We start from the raw sequence: 23,383 nt of genomic DNA, 5'->3' as shown, positions 1-23,383 counted from the left end.
ATTCGCGTGCGCGCATAGCCTTAAAATAAACAGGTAACAAACACGCAGTAAAATACTTCTAAAAAGACTTTAATAAAATATGTATATACAAATAATAACAACGAAAATACCGTTGCTCTGCATAAGATGTATGCGAGCTTAACAGAATCCAAAATGTCCTAATTGAAATGTTAATAAAAACACAAATTAACTTAAAAACCGTATGAAATATATCACTATGCGTACAACTTAAAAATATATGTCCCTACAGCGAAATATTGCAAAATACAATAAAAATATCACTCGGAGTGGGCAAATATAAGGCTGCTTTACTGCTTGCTTATGACCACACTTACTTCCACTTCAAAGTATCTAGTGATAAACATAGTCGACTATGCATTTACGTTAATTTAATACAAGATGATGTGTCAAAAATATTTGGTCTTTGTGAAAGCAGTCGTATGAAAATACATTTATAATACAATTATTGGTACAATTTTACAATTGTAAGGTGCATTTTCTTTATTTATATTACATCGTTTTTATGATTTTTTTTGTTACTACTTCCCTTTGCAAGTAATTATACTTAATGAATAAACGCAAATGTTTCCTTTGGTTTAGGTTATGGACCAATAGAGAACATAATTTAAACACTAAAATGGAGAGACATTCTTATTAATAAGACACCTAATTACGAGACCAAAACGATACACCCTGTATGTGCTCTACTTTAAATATACGAAGCGTACCAACTCGCATTCGTTTCATATGTTTCGTCAAGTCGCTTTGATACCTACTTTGTTACCAAAAAATACTAACAGAAGGTAAAAAAAGATTGATTAAAAAGCCGTTTAAATTAGAATTAAAATAAGTCAGAATTTAGGACAACAATACACTGGCAATTGTAATTTGCAACAACTTACCTACATTGCAGTCTAAAATCAGTGTCAAAATTCCCTCCAATAACGAGTAATATCCGAGAAAAAAAAGTTAATAAATTAATGGTTTCAGCCGCAGTGTCAACTTTATCGTTGTTCTTTAGCGGTTAATTTGTCGATGAGTTCCTGCAACGGCGCAAGTTCTCGTCGCTCTATTAGACTAAATTCTTGCACGAAAAAAATAAAATGCTTAAATGACGTATTTAAGTGCGCCTCCTCGCCCAACTGAACCACTTCGCTGAAGTGCTGATGGTAGATGTGCGCGTAAACGCGGAAAAGTCGTTTCAGAATCGTTTTGGCGATTGACTGGAAGTTTTTGGGAAAAGGCACACCTGAAACGAAAAACCTATAGTTAATGCTGTGTAATTGCAAATAATTTTTATGAAATGTAACACAGAATTTTACGTTTTATGTTTCAATTTGTTCTAAAATAGCAATTAATATTGTGTTTAATGCGCGATCTACACCAACCAGGCAAACGCGACGATGCAAATTGATTGAACAAGCACCGACCATGATTTTCCTACAAGGTATAGTATATACGAAGTCAGTTGAAACTACTGAAAACACCAAAATAGTCGGCGTCTTTGTTGAGCATGGGACAAGATAGGATTGTCTTAAGAAAGCATAGGAAGAAACTAAAAATAGATTTTACGCCGCCGACCAATAAGAACTGTCCGGTGACCAATTAAACGGTCTAAGGTGCTTACGCCTAAAATTATTTGTGACACCTACTCGTCAAGTCCACGTTGACTCCTCGTAAATTACTACGGGGAACAATCACATACAAATTTACTCATTTTTTCCTGTGCTTTATGTGGTGTGTTGATCGAACCCCGTATTTTGACCTGTCCCAACTGACTTCGTATAAACTATACTATTTCTTCAGGTACATTTCAAGTACTATATTTTTTCTGTTCCTTCAAGTATATTGATTAATTGCTTAACAGGTTAGAAAACGGATAACGAAGCATTGGCTGAAATTTAGCCAAAGCTTCCTTTACCAGCGTAAATTTTGGAAAAATGACCTCTACCGGAAAGACCGCAACGCCGACTAAACAAGGAAAAAGTCAATGACAGTTGTCAAAGTTGTAATAAACATTAAACAAATAAACACAGCTTATAGTATAGGTTTTCTATCGATTATTATTTATTAATATTATTACTTATCGATTTTCTATTCGTCTACTAAAGTATGTACACCACTCCACAGAGCAATTGGTCGTATCAAAATGTTCGGTACACATTTCCAAGAGTACCAAAACTAAAGTGAACTAGCTTAATACACCACTGTTTACACTGAAAAGGCTAGAACTGCCGCCAAAACGAAGCCTCCTCTACGATCAGCCGTTTTCGAGATATTTCATTTCTTTCAAACCAAATTTTGGACCACTCTCACCACTTTATATGAAGATAGAAAAAAAAAGTTACATAGCAAAATTGTTCGTCGAGAACAGGCAATTATGTTCATCGTATTTTTGCTATATCATTCCATTTAAATTTTCAGAGTTTTTGGGTACTTCTCATTTTAGTGGTATCGAAACTCCCTCTAGCGCTGGATATAGGAAATTGAAAATTATTTCCAACATTTTCTCGTGCCCACATTTACTAGACAGATTTTTTTTCCTGAAGTCCTACTATGTATAGTTTCCGAAAAACTGCCGCGTAAACGGCTTTTGAAACACCCGTACAGTGTGGGCCAAACTGGAAGTATTTAAATGGGAAGTGCTCTTATTAATAGAATTAGACAAAAACTGATGTCGGTGTCTGAAGCTGAAATTTGATACAAAACTTAATAACGAAACCCGTTGGTCAATATCTGTCACCGTTTGACAGATATAGGGTGCTTCTCAGAATTCGTACTTTTCTTAAAAACTTCCAGATGCATTATTTTTTATTTCTAAAAATACATTTCTACAGCAGCTTTTCGCGTAGAATCTAGTAGTGTAAATAGCTTTTTTCTATTAGACACGGTTTTTGAGATACGCACAAAAAAATTTACTTACACATTTATTTACACTACTGGATTCTACGCAAAAAGCTGCTGTAGAAATATATTTTCAGAAATAAAAAATAACGCACCTAAAAGACGCTAGACAGTTTTGTAGAAAAGTACGAATTTTGAGAAGCACCTATCAAACGGTGACAGATATTAACAAACGGTTTTTGCCATTAAGTTTGAGCTTCAGGCACCAGTCCAGTGTTTTCGCCTATCTCTATTAATAAGAACACTTCCCATTTAAATACATCCAATTTGACCCACCCTGTACAAAATACGACTTTTTTAAATCGAAAATAATACGTCTCAGAATGACAATCGTGTGTGTGTTTTATAAGTGTTTTATGAGGCTACCAACCAAATATTGTCATTAATTGGATGAATGAGTGACTGATACGAATGGTGGCGAAGGCTTCTTCTTAATCCGCCGTCTCCCGCCCGAGGTTGGCGATCCAATTGGCAATCATTATTCTGGATGTAACAGCTCTGAAGATTTCAATTGAGGTACATCCAAACCATCTTCTTAAGTCTTTCAGCCAGGAGTTTTGTCTTCTTCCCACTGATCTTTTTCCTTCAATGATCAGTCTTAAGAGTTCATACTTTTCGCCTCTCATTATGTGGCCTATGTATCCCGTTTTTTTTTCCTTAACGATCAGCATCAGTTCTTTTGATTTTTCCATCCGCGCAAGGACTTGCAAGTTTCTCTGCACCCACGATATTTTTAACATACGGCGGTATAAATACATTTCATTAGCGTCCAGCTTTTTCTCTGTAGTCGCATCGAGAGTCCATCTTTCGCTACCATATAACAAGGTTGAAAATATATAACATCTGATCATGCGCATTCGAAGTTCTAGGCTCAGTTCGGATCTCGTGAAAAATTGCTTCATATCAATAAATGTTTTTCTGCCCTGCTCAACTCGTGCTTTTATTTCGATCTTGAGATCGCACTGATTATTAATGATAGTCCCTAGGTATCTGAATGAATTTACTTGTTCTAACTGTATATTGTTAATGGACAAATTGGCAACTACGTTCGTCTTTGAAAAAACAAGAAGCTTAGTTTTGGACGCATTCGTGAATAGTCCTTGCCGTTCACTGTGGCTTACTATACGGTTCATTAAGTCTTGTAAATCGGCCAGGTTATCTGCCAGCACAACACAGTCATGGGCGTATCTCAGATTGTTAACAATGAGTCCATTGATTTTGATTCCTCTTTGGATCACCTGCAGCGCTTCTCTAAAAATAGTTTCAGAATAACTGCCTCACTCCCCTTTTTATTATTATTGCCTCTGATGTTGATTGCTCAACTTTAACTTCTGCCGTTTGATGCCAGTATAACTGTGAAATAATTATGATTTCTTCTTTGTCTATTCCCGTAGCTTGAAGAATCTCTATTAGTTTGTCGTGCTTAACGCAGTCAAACGCTTTTTTGTAATCAAGGAAACATGCATATACATTCACGTTCATATCTTTGCATCTTTGAGTTAAGACGTTCAAAGAGAACAGTGCCTCCCGTGCACCCACACCATTCCGAAATCCAAACTGACAACGATTCACTTGGCTTTCGCATTTTTTGTAGATGCGCGTATGAATAATTCTCAGAAATACCTTCAGAACATGAGACATCAAGCTAATTAATCGATAGTCGTCACACTTTGATGCGTTGTTTTTCTTTGGGATTGTTATAAACGTTGACTTGAGCCAATCTGTGGGTATGATGCCTGTTTTATAAACAGTGTTAAGTAATGAAGTTAATATTTTAATTCCGGCTCCTTCTTCGTCTGCTATAAATTTTAATACTTCTGCGTGAGTCCCATCTGAACCAGTTGCTTTTCTGTCTTTTTGGGCTTTTGTAGCATGTATGACTTCTTCTTTTGTTATATCGGGTCCTTTTTCATTTATTTGATCATTCGTTATTGATTGCACATCTGATCTATTGTTTTTTGTTTCGATTGGTCAAGTCTTTGACTTTCTTGTGTAAGTTGAAAGAGTCGTGTTTACTTTGGAGTTTTTCGATTTCAGAGCATTTCTCTGATAGCCACTTTTCGTTTGCTTCTTTGAACTTGTTCTTAACTGCCCTGTCAAGTTTTTTGTAGTTCACTGGATTTTGTTTTTGTGTCCTCCTTTCTGACATTAGATCTAATATTTCAGAAGTCATCCATTCCTGCCTCTTACTGTATGCCACGTGACCAATTTCTTGTTCTTGAGTTTCTATTATAGCAGTTTTTATGTTGCCCCAAACCTTTTTCACCTCTGCTGACGCTGACTTTTCGATTTTTTTCATCTTGTTCTCAAGTCTTTCTCTTATAACACATTTTATGTCTTGGTCTTTAAGTTTGTAAACATCTATCTTTTTGCATGACTGTGTTTTTTGTACCTTTCGAAAGCGCTGCATTTTGAGTCTCATTACCACCGGATTGTGGTCGCTGCCGATGTCTGCACCGGGATACGTTTTTACAGACTTAATATAATTTTTAAAATTTGGTGAGATCATAATGTAATCTATCTGGTTTCTGATTATATTATTCTTTTCGGTGTCCAGGGGAGGTCCATGTATACAGTCGCCTAGGGTGTAGCTTGAAAAAAGTATTAGTTATTATGAGATTCTGTTCATTGCAGAACTGATCAATCTGTCACCCCTCTCGTTTCACACGGCAAGGTCATAAGCTCCCACGTGATTGCCATCCGCTCCTTCACCTATTTTGGCATTTAAGTCGCCAAGTACTATTGTTATTTCCCCCTTTTTTGGTAGTGCGCATGATCTCCTCTAGATTGCTGTAAAACTGCTCAATTTCACCGTCGGGTCTGTCGTTCGTGGGGGCATAAGTTTGAATGATGTTCATCATTCTGTGAGTTGTTTCTAGTTTCATCATCATAATTCTGTCATTCATAGGTAAAAAGTCCTTGACTGATTGTGACACTTTGTCCGTAAAGAGCACAACAATACCATATTGGTGCTTTCTGTCCGTTCCTCCAGAAAAATATATGCGTCCATTGTTTGTTTTTTGTGTGCCTGATCCAGGCCATCTCACTTAGCTAAGGCCCAGTATGTCTATGTTTAGTCTGTGCATTTCTTGTACGACTTTTGACAATTTTCCTGGACTAAAAAGACTTCTCACGTTCCATGTCGCAATGCGTAGATTATTTCTGTAAATTTTCAACGGGGCGATTCTTTGCACCCTCTCGCCATTTAAAGGGTGTCCCGGACTGAGGGCCATCCTGTTTTGTGTCTCTGCCATTTGGAGTTTTTGGAAAGATTTGGCGTAGGCAGCAGAAAAAAATAGTATTTTTCATTACCAGTACCGAAAACGTAATTGTTTGTAGCGATGTAAACGTTTACATCACTTAGAGCCGGTATTTTCAGTTCCGAATAATTTTATTCCAAAGATAATTTTCATGAAAACCGTGAAATTCCACGCTACTATTGGTCAATTCTGCCATTTCTATTAAAATTATCTTACAAATAAATTTGGAGGATAGGAAAAAACTAGTATGCTGGTGTAGGGCTCGATTTTGAAAAAAAAATTATGGCAAAAACCGTATTTAGATTTCTTGTCAGTTTGCGGCGCTAAAGGGCGTTTTTCGCCAACTGAAAACTCTTCCCAACTTTTTGGTTTATTGAAATATCTAAGTGAAACACAAACAATATTAAGGCACTTGTTCGGTGTGATTCCAGTTGCGTGCTTAGTTTCTTGCTACTGCCTTCCGTTTTCTCAAAAATTGACCTAACTTTCTTATTTTAAATGGAACTCATAATCAAATAGGTATAACTATAAAAAATTTCTGTTTTTAAACATTTACTACAATATAAGTATGTCGTGTGTATACAGGGTGTCCCACGACGAAAGACCTCGATTGATATTGGAAAAAGTATAAATAGGAGAGTTTTGAAAATTTGGTAGGATACTGATGTGGGCATGCCCAATCCAACTAAAATATTTTTAAGATGGTTGCACTTCCGCTTATACCGGAAGTCGATCACAACTTTCTTATTTTAAATAGAACACCCTATATATTATTACATATTTGGATTCTTCACAAAATTCTGACCAACTTTTGTATAGAATGCCCTATGCCTATCTCTAGCCGTTTTCGAAATATTTGATGTTTTTCCAAAAAAGTGACAGTTGCAACGCTCAACATATTTTTGTACTATGTTAAAACCGTATTTCATTTTGCAATGAAACTTTGGGTTATTGTAAATAAAGGATCGTTTTATTAAACTGAGGGTGCGTAACGACTCATTTGTATACAGGGTCGTCAAAAAAAAATCATAAACTTGCCACTAAAAAAAATGAAAAATCTCAAGTTTTTTAAATGGAAACCCCCATTTTTTATGACGGAATCATTTTGAGCATTAAAAATTACTATAAGTTTCAATTTACTTGCCTATACCTAAATCCAACCCATTTCGTTTTATTTGAGAATAAACATTTTTTTATTAGGCTTCATGCTCGGCTGCATGGTTGGAATTAGCTGGTACTCTAGTTGGCCATGCTTTTGACACACGGTGATATTGGAGACCTGCAGGGCATGTTAATAACACTAGTTTTGATAACTGCAAATATCCAAAAGCTCAATTCAGAGGATGCTGAAGAAACATAAATTTCACCCTTATTCATTTAAATTAGTGCAACACTTAAAAGAGGTTGACTTTCCGAAGAGAGTTGTTTTTAGTGAGTTTTTGCTGACTAGTCACTATGGAGATGAATTGTTTTTGAATAATATTATTTGGAGCGACGAGGCCAAATTCACTAAAAATGGAATGTTCAATAGACATAATTCACACTACTGGTGTGACATAAATCCACACGTAATTAGAGAGAGAAATGTTCAAGAAATCTGGAGTTTTAATGTTTATTGTGCTGTGAGGAATGACCAAATTGTTATGATACGTTTTTATGAAGAAAATTTAAACGGTATATCGACGATGTTAAACGACAAATTGTGAAGTTCTGAAACTTAATTTAATGCTATGTTTTTATTGTAGGTGATCGATATCTAGCTATAATTCAAGATTTAGAAAGGGAATACTTGGATAATTTACCTCTAGCCGACAGAAGACGGGTAATTTATCAGCATGATGGCGCACCTCCTCATAATGGTCATATTGTCAATAATTTTCTACAAGCTACGTTTGACGACCGGTGGATTGCTAACAACGGACCGTTTCAATGGCCACCCCGCTCGCCAGACATGTCAGTTTTAGATTATTTTGTATGACGGGCAATTAAAGATGAAGTTTACAATCTTCCTTTAACAACAAAGGAAAATTGTATTGAAAGAGTGAGAAACGCGTTTCGTGGTTTAAGCCCAAACGCAATAAGAGCAGCAACCCATGAGCAGCTGATCCTAAGGTGCGCAAAGTGTCACGAAGCTGAAGGTCGAAATTTCGAACATTTGTTAAATTAATTATTAATATAAGTACAAAAATATGTTGAGCAATGCAACTATAACTTTTTTGGAAAAACATCAAATATTTCGAAAACGGCTAGAGATAGGAATAGGGCATTGTACACAAAAGTTGGTTAGAAATTGCAATTTCTACATTTGTATTATTAAGAATTGGTTTTGTTTTAATAGCTTTTATCTTCACATATCTCGTATTCTTAAAATTTTCAATTATTTGCTTGACAGCTTTTGGTGATGGATTTGGTTTTTCTAGATAACGAGCGGCAAATACCTCACATGTTCTACTCACAACTTTATCACATTTTCCGTAAATAATAAACAGATTTAAGCAATCTTGGTTTGAATAACGTAACCGCGACGGCATATTTGCAGTTGTCAAAACACTCAAAACTAGTGTTATTAACATGCCCTGCAGGTCTCCAATATCACCGTGTGTCAAAAGCATGGCCAACTAGAGTACCAGCTAATTCCAACCATGCAGCCGAGCATGCAGCCTAATAAAAAAATGTTTATTCTCAAATAAAACGAAATGGGTTGGATTTAGGTATAGGCAAGTAAATTGAAACTTATAGTAATTTTTAATGCTCAAAATGATTCCGTCATAAAAAATGTGGGTTTCTATTTAAAAAACTTGAGATTTTTCATTTTTTTTAGTGGCATATACATCCTATTTATACTTTTTCCAATATCAATCGAGGTCTTTCGTCGTGGGACACCCTGTATAGGTATACAGGGTAATTCAAATTCGACCCTCACCATTGGGATCTCGGAAACTATAAGAGATACGAAAAAGTTTAAATTGAGGCTACGTTGCACAAATGCGGTTTTAAAAATTACGATTTTCCAAGTACTTCCTTTTTTTCTTACTTTCTTTTCTTTTAAGTAATTTTGATTTATTGTTTTTATTTATTTACCTTATTTGCAGAGATATCCCAAAACCGAAAAAAAAATTCATTGCTACTTTTTATGGAGCCATATTGGATTTTTACACGACCAATTACAGCATTTTATTCTGAATACAGTGATGTGTGTATTCAGTGACAACAACTTATGATTTGCTTTATAAACGATAAATTAATTCAATAAAAATTAATTTTGCACTAACTGTCTTTGAATACCGTCAAAAATGCCCTAATTTTAAAGTCAATGACAAAGTGGCGGCGGTTACAGCAAAACGGACACCAAATTCATGTCCTCCATGCCAAAATTAGTTAAAAATGGCCCCTTGACACGTCTAAATCTAATATGGCGGCGGTCAGTGTAGGCCAAGAAAACCCTTCATTTGAAGAAAATGTCGGTGCATTTTTCCAAAAATGAATTGATTATTTGAAACATTCCGTAGACATATCATATGATCGTAGATAGCTAATGAATGGAGCTATCACGTGACGTTGAGCGCGCACTGTTAAGTTGCCCCGTTTGGCCGCTAGAGGGCGTCAAATTTGATTACCTTTTTACGGACATTTGGCTAAATCTCTCGAAAACGGTTTCAGTGAGCAGTGTGAAATTTGTACAATGTATGCCCCTCAAAGAGACGCTCTTTTTATTAAATATAACATTTTTTCATACAACTCACCGGCTGACCTTAAAAAATAAAAAAACAAGATTTTCGACGACTGACTTTGAAAGTACCTCATGTCCGCTTCCATTTAAAAGCAGAAAGTGGTTATTAGCCGCGCGAGAGCAGAAAATGAATCATTTTTATGTGCAAGCGGCAAATATGTACTTTCCGCTCTTAATATAGAATATACTATTTTTGACGTTTTTATAGGTAGTACCCAACATTTTTTTTTGGAAAATATTTGAATTTTGAAAATCATCTTCTTTTGCTGCCTTCAACTGCCTTTATTAGTTTAGGATAACGGTAGATATGTGAGGCAAAGTGTCATTTGTCAAAATGTCATTTTTTATGGGTGCCATGTTTGAAAACTGCCAAAATGCTATAATTTCAAAGTCGGTGACAAAACGGCGGCAGTTACAGCAGAACGTACACCGAATTCGTGTTCTTAATGCCAAAATTAGTAAAAATGGCCACCTTGACAGGTTTAAATCCAACATGGCGACGGTCAGTATAGTATCCTAGGAAAAAGTTTCATTTCTGCTAAAATTTGGTGTTTTCTAAAAAACCAAGGTTAATCTTGGTGGTTAATCACTTAACGTTATAGAAAAAATAAAACTAATAAAAACTGAAGTTTTCAAAATGATGACCTTTCACTTAGAAACCTAAAAGTCCGTTGATTTGCTCTTAAAGTGCTTGTTATAAATTTTTAATAGATCTTAAAATAAAAATAATGTGTAAAAGTGAGTAGTAAAACTTTTCATTTGAAAAAAAAATTAATTGAAACTAGTGCAGTCTAAATAATCGAGTTTGTCAGATCCTGTCAAGTAATGTTCATAAAAATTCAAAGCCAACTTATTGAAGTAAAATTAGTTTTTATTGAATTATTTCGTCATTTATGAAGCAAATCATAAGTTGTCATACGTCACTGAAATCAGAGTTAAACGTACTATTTTGACGTTTAAAAATTGAATATGCCGCCCATAAGAAAAAAAAGACTCAGCTGGGCAGCATTCGGTAGGCTAGGCTACATTCTGAAATCCCAAAGTATCCCAATCAACCTTAAGCGGAAAGTCTATGAGGCCTGCATTTTACCCGTAACAACATACGGACTGGAGACTATGACACTTACAGAGAGAAGTGCAGAGAGGCTCAGAACAACTCAAAGAGCCATGGAGCGCGCCATGCTGGGAATCAGCCTCAGAGATCGAATAAGAAACGAAGAGATCCGAAAAAGAACAAGGGTAACCGATGTTATGAGAAGAGCAGCCGAACTAAAGTGGCGATGGGCGGGTCATGTTGCAAGGCAGGATCCATCTAGATGGACTAATAAAATAATGCAGTGGCGCCCAAGAGCCACAAAAAGAAATGCAGGGAGACCCCCAAAGCGATGGCGGGATGACATCCAGAAGATAGCAGGAAGAAACTGGTTTCACACTGCCCTGGATAGACGGACATGGAAATCATTGGAAGAGGCCTACATTCAGGAGTGGATGGACATAGGCTAAAGAAGAAGAAGAAGAAAAAAAAATGTTGATGATGACTGCCGACAGACGAAACGTCGGGCGTCAAATACGAAACCATCATCGTATAGCTGATAAAAAGTGGCAATGAAATAGTATATTCTATATTAAGAGCGGAAAGTACACATTGCACGTTGCACATGAAAATTGCAGCTTGAGGCGAAGCCGAACTGGTCATTTATTACATTTTAATTAAATGTATATTTAAAAAAAATAATATGAGGGGACAAACCGCCCTTTAATTGCTAAATCTGCGTTGCGTCGGTAGGGCAACTGCAGTCTCGTGTGGGAAACTACCACTTTCCGCACATGCTAGTTAAATAACTATAGTGTGATTGATCATACGTATCATTTCAGTTTTTCAAAGCTTTTAAATAAGATTTACACTTCCTTTTAATGAATATCTTTTAGAAAAACTTTACACTTTATACATTGAGTGCGTTGATCGTAAATCTAAATCACCCGTGACGTACGATCACATCACACCGTGTTCTGCCGTACGTGCTCATTAAAATACATAACCGTAAAAACTATTAAAAAATTCAACAGAGCATCGAATGCCTAATAACACTAAGGTAGAATAACGAAAAAGTATCTAAGAATAAAACACGTAAACAATTACTTAGTGCTTTTACATAATGATAATGGGCGGCGATAGTAGTTAATTTAATAACTTCCGGAAATACTAATAAAGCAGCGTCTTTAGTTTAGACAGTAGGGAAACCGCAGCATACCTGTTTAAAAACGACTTATTTTCCAATCAACAAACTCCATTTGCTAAAGCGCTGCAATTTCCTGGAAGCGCCCTATGATGTTTCGTATGTTTCTTAACTTACCAATCTTAGAAGGAAACAAAGCTTCATCATCTAACTGATCCTGAACCCATGTCATTAAATAATCGATATATTTAGGGGCAGAACATTTAATAGGTTTCTTAACGGTGTGACCATCAGCCCAGTGATATTCGTATTTTGGCCCTGCAGACATTATGGGACAGCTGTCTTCAGTGCAAAACTCTGTTATGGTGCCATACAACATATTAATTTGGTTGAAGAAATCAACAGCTGAAAAATGATTATTTAAACGTTAAGGAATGTCAATCAGATGTCAATATTAATGAAAACTTCAAATAGATCTAACTAACATAGAAAAATTGTGTATACTTAATAAATTTACTTACTGTTTACTGCAACCCACTCATTCAAATCTTCACCCTCTGGCAGCATGACAGCTAGTCTTAAGTTTCCCGATCCTAACGTCGCGGCAGCATGTTTCATCAGTTCATATTGATGAGTTCCTTCAGGGATATTCTTTTTTGGTTTAAAAGTTTTTGATGATCTGCTACCACTGTAAGAAATAACAAAATAAAAATAAACATCCAAAAAATTTGTAAAATTCTTAAGATATAGGAAACGCCAACGAATTCTGCATTCACGTCAAAGATAACGTAATTTTAAAACTTGAGTGACTACGTTTCACTCGCATTTTATTAAAACGAACAGTTAGTTTGAAAGAACAGAAAGTCTGCTCAATGTAACTATGAAGTGAATTATAATTTTACTTTATTGAATAGATGCATTTAGTTTATCAGTATTATTGAACAGTATTATTTCATCAATGCTAACGTCAATGTACCTAACCATGGGCTTGATTTATTGGCTTTTTGCTAATGTGAAGAACTTTTACTTTAATTTTTACTTTACTAAATTTAACCAATATTTTTTTTTGGTTTTGTTTTAACAACCGATTTTGGCACGAATTTGGGCAATAATTAATAATAAATAAATATAAATAATATAATTTCAATTGACCACCCGTGTTTAAAGAAATATTAATTAATCCGAGAAAGACAACATTATAGTGCTCAAGCTCAAATCAAGTTATGGCAGCAGCTTTTTATGTGTCATTTTAGTTGGCTGTAGGTCTAATGTGATCTGCTGCATAATTTGAAAGCCACCCCATGACCGATAAGACCATATAGGGTGTCTAAAGATAATTAAAGTGAGAGAAAATTGTGTGCAAAAAAAGAAAAGTATTTTAATTAATTAACGTCATGTGTCTTGACTCATAGGACGTTAATTATTGGGAAACGGCCAAACCGTCCCGTGATATTGACCTAATCAACACTTCCTTATGTTAAAAGAAAACCAAAAAAATATATTGGTCATTTGGAGACTAAACTGCTCGTCAAAAAAGATGGGACAGCAAAATTTTTGGTCTTTTTTAAGCGGCTGTTTCTTCAAATTGATTCACTCGATTTTAATAATTTTTTTGAGGATTAAAATCTTTTCCTCTTTTTTCTAAAAACCTAAATAATATTTTTAAAAGTTGCCACGGATACAGGGTGTGACTGAGGTGTAGTCAAACAATGAAAAATTCGTTCTAACGCCATTTGTCGTTAAAACATTTTTTGGATTTCACAATAAGCTTTATCAAGTCTTGTGGGTAATATTTATAGACGTTTTCGCCAGTTTGACGATTAAAGACCAAAATTTATTGCAACATTTTTAAAATGTGGTTTATTTTACTCTTGTTTCCAATTCAACAATTTTTAGATCCTTTCGGGAAGAAATAAGGGATTAGCAAGGTTACACGTAAAACTATTCAATTTAAGTAAAAACTGCGATAAACAGGGCCGCATTCGTTTTCGCGCTCCATGGAGCGAGCAGAGCGTTTTTGACGTCACAATGACGTAATTTGATAGTTAAATTATGGTTTTCCCAAATTACGTCATCGTGACGTCAAAAAAGCTCTGCTCGCTCCATGGAGCGCGAAAACGAATGCGGCCTAAGTGACTCAAAAAAACTTTTAAAACAAAAGCATATTATGTTTTATCATAAATCTTAGCACATTCAGTGATTTTAATGGAAAATAATGATATTCGATAAAGAAAGAAGAACACTATTTATTTAATAATCAAATTCATATCTGTAGACGTTTTCGACAGTTTGGCAGTTTACAAACCTTATTGCAATTGTTGAATTTAAAACAAGTAAGTTCTTTTTGCCATCAAAATGAGATTAGTAAAATTACATTTCAATTTACTCACTTTAGGTGAACATTAATTATTATAGACCACGTTTTACAGGGTGGGTTAAAACATCAATCACAAGTTAAAAATCAAATGTTTTACCATACAAATAAATTTAATAAAAAATAACGGTTTTTAATTTTAAAAAAAAGTTCTTAATACCTTGTCGGCCCCCCAGCAGTTCGACTTCATTAAGTTGGGTGGGCCTGGACTCTCTGGAGTCACTTTTGGTAGGGCAAATTATTGCTGTTTTGTCAAAAAGTTGGTTAAAAGACAGGTTGCTTTGTAGCTTTGTTTAATTGTGACGTTAGATTGTTAGAATTTATTTACTTTTGACAGATAAAAATTAAAGCTTTAGAGAGCTGTTGCAAACGCGCAATTAGAATGCTATTGGTGCAGCTAAAAAGCAAATATTTATTCTTTTCTTTTTTAAATAAATGCAGTAACCAAACCAAACATAAACTTCCTTTCATCGAAATAATTTTGATCGGTCTAATAGTCCAATAATAAAATTATGTAACTGTAACTGAGTGTAACTAATCCATTTGATGCGTTCAAATCTGGCAATGCTGCAGCAGAGTTATAGCACCTTATAAAGCCTACTAGATATAGTATTGTTCTCTGTCAGTTTAGTCAGTTACACAGTTTTCCTATGGCCAGTTTTGGATTTTCCACACCTGTGTAATAAAATGACCAAAAAAAAACTCAAGCACCAAAACTAATATTTTTTTACAAAAGAGGGGTGAAGAACATTCAGCCTTTTCCACAACAAACTTTATTAAACCTCTAGTCAAAAAGGGTATGCTCGACTAGTTTCAAGTACATAAGTACTCATCTTCAGGAGCTAGAAGTTATACAATCTACAAAATTGATCTTAAAAAATAGAGAAAACATACCGTATGATGTAAAATAGGCGCATACCTTATGATAAAAATAATTTATAAATGACATTGTTAACTAAATTACAGTTTTATTCAACTACTATTAGACGCATCCAGGGATGTTTCTGCGTCTGAATTTAATTTAACGTGGGTGTCGCGGTCTCCCCTATTTAGAAAGAAAAAAAAAATTACATCATAAGGTATGTTTTCTCTAATTTTTAAGATCTATTTTGTAGATTGTATAGCTTCTAGCTCCTGAAGATGAGTACTTATGTATTTAAAACTAGTCGAGCGTACCCTCTTTGACTAGAGGTTTAATACAGTTTGTTGTGGAGTTGGCTGAAGGCTGGAGTGTTCTTCACCCCCCCTTTTGTATTCATTTACCTCCACTTTGAGAGCATGGACTACTACTACAACTCAAACAACAACTAAACAACTAAAATATTTTTTGGTTAAATGTTAAGTCTCAATGAATGCACATCTTTCCAAAGAATTCTAACTGCCATTTGTACTTTAAAAACCAAGCCTAAGAAGTGTACTTTTTCCACTTGTATTGTCACAGTCTGAACCAAACTTTACTTAAGCTAGGTAGGCGTAAAGTACTATGGTGCAAATAGGGGTTAATAATTCCAAAAGAACCAGAACTAGACCAGAACCAGTTCTAGTCTAATTTCCTAGCAAATTTGCATTGATCTAGTTTGAAAAACAGGTATACTTAAACTATAATATAAAATGGATTTTTAAACCCTATGATAAACTATTAACACAACAGTTATAAATACTTTTGATTCACAACTAGTTTGGTAATAAGAACACAAATATCTAAAAAGACTCATTACAGATTTTGATTTTATAGTTTTGCAAGAGAAAAGCAGACTTCACTTGAGACTTCATCATATTTAACTTATCATTAGAAAGTAACATTTTTGTTACTAGTTGACAACAGGATTGACATAAAATTTTCTAAAATATAAGGGGTAAAATGTCAAAATTCCATGGATAGCGTAGATCCAAAAATATTGTTAATGGAAGATTGTAAACATCCATTTTCAGACACCCTGTACCTATACTAATTTAAATAACATGCTTCTGTATTTTTTTTCAGATCTCTAACTTGAGCCCTTTTGTCGTAAAACACGAACAAAAATGAGAAAATTTAAACTTTTAGCCTGCACTGTATAAGCGGTTGTCGAGCAACGGATAAACAGGTCATTGTTGCTGATACAGTTGCTGTTGTATTTTACGGCGAAAGAGCTCAAGTTATGCCTGCTTTATACCTCCCATTTAAGAATTAAATTAAATTTAAATTTCCACTAAAATTAATATTTAAACTAAGAAATCTTGTTTAGGTTTATACTACAAATTAATAATTAGAAAAATAAATGACTGTGTTGACTTACTGAACGTTTGACGTTGACGTTTCTATTGTCATCGTCATTACGCGTGTTTTGTGGATAAAGAAAATTTTTATTAAAATAATTTAAAAAATTTGTTCTTAAACCACTTTTTCGGTAAAAAATCCAATTATGGAAATAGACGATTCAAGTCTAATAGACTACGTATCGCAATAGAAGACAGCAATTTACATCATGAGTGATGACAAGTATGACAGTGATAGTTTCGAAAGTCAACGAATTTAAACGAATTAAGCCGAACTTTAATAAAGTTGGTTTAACTTTAATTTAAAATTAATTTTAGTTTAGTGTAAATTGAAAGTATAAATGGGCTCGCTTGTAAGTTCACTTTCAGCTTTGATAAATTAATTTTAGTTTAAATGAAAGTTTAGTTTAATTGTTAATTGAGAGGTATAAAGCAGGCATTAGAGATCTGAAAAAAATACAGAAAACTAGTTTGTGATACTACAACAACTTTCATTAATACGATTTTTCAATCAAATCAACCATACATGCGTAAAAAAATCAAAACCGTTTTCCCATGTTAATCTGCTGTGTCCAGGGTGCTCTTAGACACCTGATATTTCAAAATGTTTTGCGATATTTTAACTTTGAGCGAAATAAAGCCTAAATAAAGGAAGTTTTGCGATATTTTAAGGAATACATTGTAGTATAACCAAATATAACCAAATTAACCGCACATGTAATTATTAAGGTAAAATCTTTGTTACATGAGATTAAGTTGAAACAATATTCATTATTTATTATAATAATTTACCAATTTTTCAGAAATTTAAACTACATTTTCAGTCACGTGACTGTTTTTGACAGGTGTCAACTGAACTTTAGTCAGTGTTGCAAGCTCTAAAATTGCATAATCAAAGTCACGTGATGTGTCTCTTACAATTTCAGCGTTATAACTGTCTAAAATAGTCTAAATTTAATTTACCAAGTTTCTAAAGTTTAAACCACATTCAATTTTTCAAAGTTTAAACTGTGTTTTGAAGGGAACGTCACTGTTATTGACAATGTCAACTGGTCTTTACAGTGTTGCAAGCTCAAAAATTGAATTATCAATGTCACGTCACGTAATTCTTTACAATTTTACCATTGTCTAAATTTTCAGACAACATGGTGAGGTTAAGCGAGCATTATTGCTCAAAATGCCTCATAGTAATAATGCCTTAAATGTCTCATATTACCTTGAAATACCTCCAAATTTTTGACACTTGATTTGACCTTGTGCCGAAAGCTTAAAATTGATTTTCTGAGGTCAGGTTTTCAAGGTCTAACAAACAAAAATATTTTTTGTAGGGTTGTCTGAAATTACAGGTTATATTTTAACGTTTAAACGAATCTTCTAACTGTCATAGTAACCAAGTAAACACCTGTCAAATAAAGAAACCAATCACTTAAAGAAACAGTCGATAAATTAAATATACAGGGTAATTCAAATTCGACCCTCACCATTGGGATCTCGGAAACTATAGGAGATACGAGAAAGTTTAAATTGGGGCAAAGTTGCGCAATGTAAAGCTCAACCAAATGCAGTTTTAAAAATTTAGATTTTCCGAGTACTTCCGAAGATATCCGAAAAAAACTGAAAATTTGATTTTTTGTTTTTATTTATTTCTAATCTTATTTGAAGAGATATTCCAAAACTAAAAGCACCTTTTCATTGCCACTTTTTCTCAGCTATTCGATGATGGATTCAAATTTGCCACACGACGTTTCGTTTTTTGGCAGCCATCATCAACTTTCTTTTTTCTTATGGGCGCCATATTGGATTTTTAGCCCACCAAATAGTACGTTTTATTCTGATTTTAGTGATGTATAATAACTTATGATTTGCTTCATAAATAACAAAATAATTCAATAAAAACTATTTTTACTTTAGTTATTGGCTTTGAGTTAATGGGCCGTTTCATAAAATGTCATTATTTGACAGTACTTGTCAAACACGATAATTCGGACGATCATTAGAGCTTTTAGAGATTTTACCTTAGTTAGCTTTGAGTTAATGAGACGTTTTATGAAGATTACTTGGTAGTACTTGTCACACGCAATTGGCCTGAACATACTTAGTCACAAAGGTGTACACGTGACTTAAACCGGTTTATTCACTCGAAGAGCTTATAGGCCACTCGCTACGCTTGTGGACCTAGTTGTTCTTTTCGTGAATAAAAAATGGTTTAAGTCACTTGCTGCAAAGTAACTATTAAATCACTCTGAATGACATCCGCCTATTTACAGATGTAAACAAACAAACATCAATCTTACATCTACGGGGCGCGGTGCAAATTTAATAGAACTGTAATTTTAGTTTTTTTTTTTAATATAAGAAGTCGAAATTTAATAAAATACTGTATAAGACACGTGACTTAAACCGGTTTATTCACTCGAATAAATATGAATGAATAAAAAATGGTTTGTCACTTCCAAAATAAATAACTATAAACTTGCACTTAACATTATAAAAAATTGAAATTTGGCAAAAAATTAAGTTCCTAAAATGATGATCTTTCTCTTGGAAACATAAATAAGCCTTTTAAGTTAGAGATAATGCTAACAAATTTCTTTTTCTGATTAACCTAAATAGTTCAGCAATGCTTGTATAATAATATTTTCTGCGGGGGTTTATTTTCTAGATACATTTTTAACTATGATTGACGCTCTAATGATCGTCCGAATTATCGTGTTTGACAAGTACTGTCAAACAATGACATTTTTTAAAAGGGCCCATTAACTCAAAGCCAATAACTAAAGTAAAAATTGTTTTTATTGAATTATTTTGTTATTTATGAAGCAAATCATAAGTTATTATACATCACTAAAATCAGAATAAAACGTACTATTTGGTGGGCTAAAAATCCAATATGGCGCCCATAAGAAAAAAGAAAGTTGATGATGACTGACAGAAAACGAAACGTCGTGTGGCAAATTTGAATCCATCATCGAATAGCTAGGAAAAAGTGGCAATGAAAAGATGCTTTTAGTTTTGGGATATCTCTTCAAATAAGGTTAGAAATAAATAAAAACAAAAAATCAAATTTTCAGTTTTTTTCGGATATCTTCGGAAGTACTCGGAAAATCAAAATTTTTAAAACAGCATTTGGTTGAGCTTTATATTGCGCAACTTTGCCCCAATTTAAACTTTCTCGTATCTCTTATGGTTTCTGAGATCCCAATGGTGAGGGTCGAATTTGAATTACCCTGTATAGTATTTTAAATTTATCAGTGGTAAAATTTCTAAGAACTACGTCACGTGACTTTGATAATTCAATTTTTGAGCAGGCAACAATGTAAAGACTAGTTGACATTGTAAAAAACAGTGACGTGAGTAAAACGCAATTTAAACTTTGGAAAATTGATAAATAAAATTTAGAAAGTTGTAAAAACTTAAATTGCAAAATACCCGTCACGTGACTTGGATAATTCAATTTTTGAGCTTGCAACACTGTAGAGAGAAAAACAGTCATGTGACCTTCAAAACGCAGTTTAAACCAAAGAATAGCTATTTAACAAGAAGGGACAGCCAGCATAATTCCTTTAATGTTGGGGAGATGTTTTTGGCTGCCCTGGGTTTGTCTTTGGTAGGAATCATGTTGCCGGTTGTCTCTTATCTTATTTCATTTTGAAATAAAAATTGCATCCAATTTTCAGAGGCAAATATAAACTAATTTCTTATAATCATTGTTTACTTCTTTTGAGTCAAAGGGTTTTCAGCTCGCCTCCTAATCATAGGAAGATATCAATCCTTATTAACTTTACACTGATGTTTTAAAAGAAATATTTGATGTGGTCTGAGATATGGCAACATTCTTCAACAACCTGAATGACCAACCAATGAAACTCCTGATATTCAAGGATCAAAGCCAATATCAGTCAATTGTCTCCTAACTTTGGTTAGGAAGAGTCCATCTCTCTCTATTTCACTGTCTCTTTTGAACTGTCTCTTCTTGTTAAATAGCTATTCTTTGGTTTAAACATTGAAAAATTGATAAATAAAATTTGGACAGTTGTAAAAACTTAAATTGCAAAGTACACGTCACTTGACGTTGATAATGCAATTCTGAGCTTGCGCCACTGTAAAGGCCAGTTGATATCTGTCAAAATTAATCACGTGACCGTTAAAATGTGGTTTAAACTTTAAAAACTTGATAAATTAATTTTAGACAGTTGTAAAAGCTGAAACTGTAAGAGACACATCATGTGACTTTAGAACTTGCAACACTGTAAAGTCCAGTTGACACCTGTCAAAAACAGTCACGTGACCTTGAAAATGTAGTTTAAATGTTGAAAAATTGGTAAATTATTATAATAATTTGTAATGAATATTGTTTCAACTTAATATCATGAAACAAAGATTTTACCATAATAATTACATGTGTGGTCAATTTTGTAATATTTATACACTATAGGTACAGGGTGGTCTAAATTGATTGTAGGATACTTAAAGGGTAGAAAGTACATAAAAAATAAACGACAAAGTGTCATATAAACTATGGGTGAAAAGTGTCCCCTCTTGGAGCTAGCGGGCCCTAAGTATATGCCCCAAGAAAGAAAAATTATCTTAATTAGCAAACGAAAATAAAACTCATATGAAATTTGACATGCTTATTCATCATTTTGAAGTAATCATTTGGCGTTTTTTTCAATTTTTTAAAATAATCTGGACAGGTACTAATTTGTGACAGTATCTTAATAACTATGCAAAATGAAAAGAAATGTTCCATTACAACGATCTAAAATTACAGTTTAAAGAAATTTAAAGCTGTCAAACTTTTGGAACAGCCCCCGTATGTGTCCAGATTATTTTAAAAAACTGAAAAAAATTCTAAATGACCATTTCAAAATGGTAAACATGCATGCCACATATCATTTGGGTAACTTTTTTTGCCTATGAATTAAAAATAAAAAAATGGTTTTAGTGGCTCACCTTTAAGGTGTTCTAACTCCGCTAGAGGGCACTTTTCAACTACAGTTTATATGACACTTTGGAGTTTATTTTTAATGTACTTTCCACTCTTGAATTATTCTACAATCAATTTGAACCACCCTGTATTGTCTAATGCTTGGTCTACTATAACAACAACAACCTATACAACCTTATACCAACTTCCTTAAAATATGGCAAAATTTCCTTTATTTAGGCTTTATTTTGCTCAAAATTCCAATGAAAATAATGCAAAACATTTTGAAATATACAGTCAATGCCTAAAAATTCTATGAAATGTCCTATAAATACCTCAAAATGTTGGTAATACTGGCAAAGTGCCTCATAATACCTCAAATTACCTTGAGTGTGTACACCAAAATACTTCTGCAATCTACCCCTCATTTTAAAGGCATCTCAAGGTATTTTGTATGTAAAAAGGCATTCTGGTGAACAACAAAATTATCAGCAGTCTACCCCTCTTTAAAAATACACTAAAATTTCATTCAACAGATAGCCAAATGCCACCTAGTCATCTTTTACCTATTGAGACAGTTTCAACTACAATAAACTATTACTTTTAAGATTGAAGGAATAAACAGACTAAACCCAGGAATAAACATTCAAGCAGTGTTAGGTGTTAGTTAAAAGTTAACCAACTTTTCTTAGGTCTTGGGTCTTAGGTGAGCATAAACCTATACACCCCAAGGTAATGGATTAACCTCACTTTTAACTTTATAAATCTTAGGTGTTAAGTCTTAGGTGAGCATAAACTGACCTATAGTTCTGTCCTAAACGAGGTCCTAAATTACCACCTGTTTTTCCACACACCACAGTGCAAATCTAAAGTTGAAAAGCATAGTAATAATAAAAATTAAATAATAACAACCTGGACAAGTCATCATAATCATCACTCATGGTCAACTTGTTTTAAAAACAAATACAAATACCACAAATCTTGTTAAACACCTTCAGAAAAATGGACTATTATCATTGCATTTCCGACACGTTTTAACACCGTAATACTTTAGGAACTGTAGCGTAAATTAATTCGATAAAAACCTATAGAAATCGAAATGCTACACTGTACCGTGCACTAAAAATAGTACTAAAATCTGAAATTTCCACTTTTTACGGACATTTACCGTGACTCATACTTACAAGAGAAAGCTCATGTCTTTGTCGTTGAATTCCTGAAAAACAAACACTGAAACAGTCGCACAAATCAATGAAAAACGAAAAGATTTAAGACAAAGGCCAAAAATGCGGTTCACAGCCGAATATTAATTTTGTTCTAGCCAAAATCAATGACCTTTCTCAGATGTTCAATTGTTTTGATGTCGGAGTCGGACAGGAAAAAAATAACAGTTGCCAGCGTTGCTACAAGTAACGACCAACTCCCAAGCACGTTGTCTTTGTTTATTACATTATGTTTGAGTGCAACCTGTCGTCACTTAGATGACAAATTACGAAATGACATAAACCTCACTTTTATAAACCGACCCTGTATATTATTGCTCTATTTTACTATTTCTATTTAAAATTTCAAGTTGAGTTTACAAAGTTGTAAGACTAATTGGACCAAATCAAAAAAAATTAAAGAAATTGCAAGAAAAATCGTGCCCAATCAGAATGTAATGAGAAATATGATATGCCCTGGTCAAAGGCCCCCGCAGTAACAGTCCCCACAAATATAGGAAAGAAGAGACATGAGATTGATTGTGTTATG

General features: G+C 33.9%; 1 protein-coding gene across 2 annotated transcripts; it reads right to left on the bottom strand.

Moving 5' to 3' along the window:
- Positions 1-53: 53 nt before the first annotated feature.
- Positions 54-23,032, bottom strand: mats (MOB kinase activator-like 1). 2 transcript variants are annotated; one of them, XM_081974357.1, is made up of 4 exons: positions 22,816-23,032; positions 12,593-12,759; positions 12,249-12,476; positions 54-1,249 (listed from the first exon to the last, which is right to left on the bottom strand). In XM_081974357.1, exons 1-4 carry the CDS (start codon positions 22,827-22,829, stop codon positions 1,005-1,007), a joined length of 654 nt encoding a protein of 217 aa, XP_081830483.1. In that variant the 5' UTR covers positions 22,830-23,032; the 3' UTR covers positions 54-1,004. The 2 variants fall into 2 exon arrangements, with proteins under 2 accessions (XP_081830483.1, XP_081830482.1); XM_081974356.1 differs by lacking the exon at positions 22,816-23,032 and adding an exon at positions 22,544-22,747.
- Positions 23,033-23,383: the final 351 nt, after the last annotated feature.

This window comes from Ips typographus, linkage group LG2, assembly GCF_016097725.1.
Source record: "Ips typographus isolate SLU linkage group LG2, UJ_Ityp_2.0, whole genome shotgun sequence".
In the NCBI taxonomy this organism is placed as follows: Eukaryota; Metazoa; Arthropoda; class Insecta; order Coleoptera; family Curculionidae; genus Ips; species Ips typographus.
The sequence above is the reverse complement of the archived record's forward strand: the minus strand, read 5'-3'. Positions and strand labels throughout refer to the sequence as shown.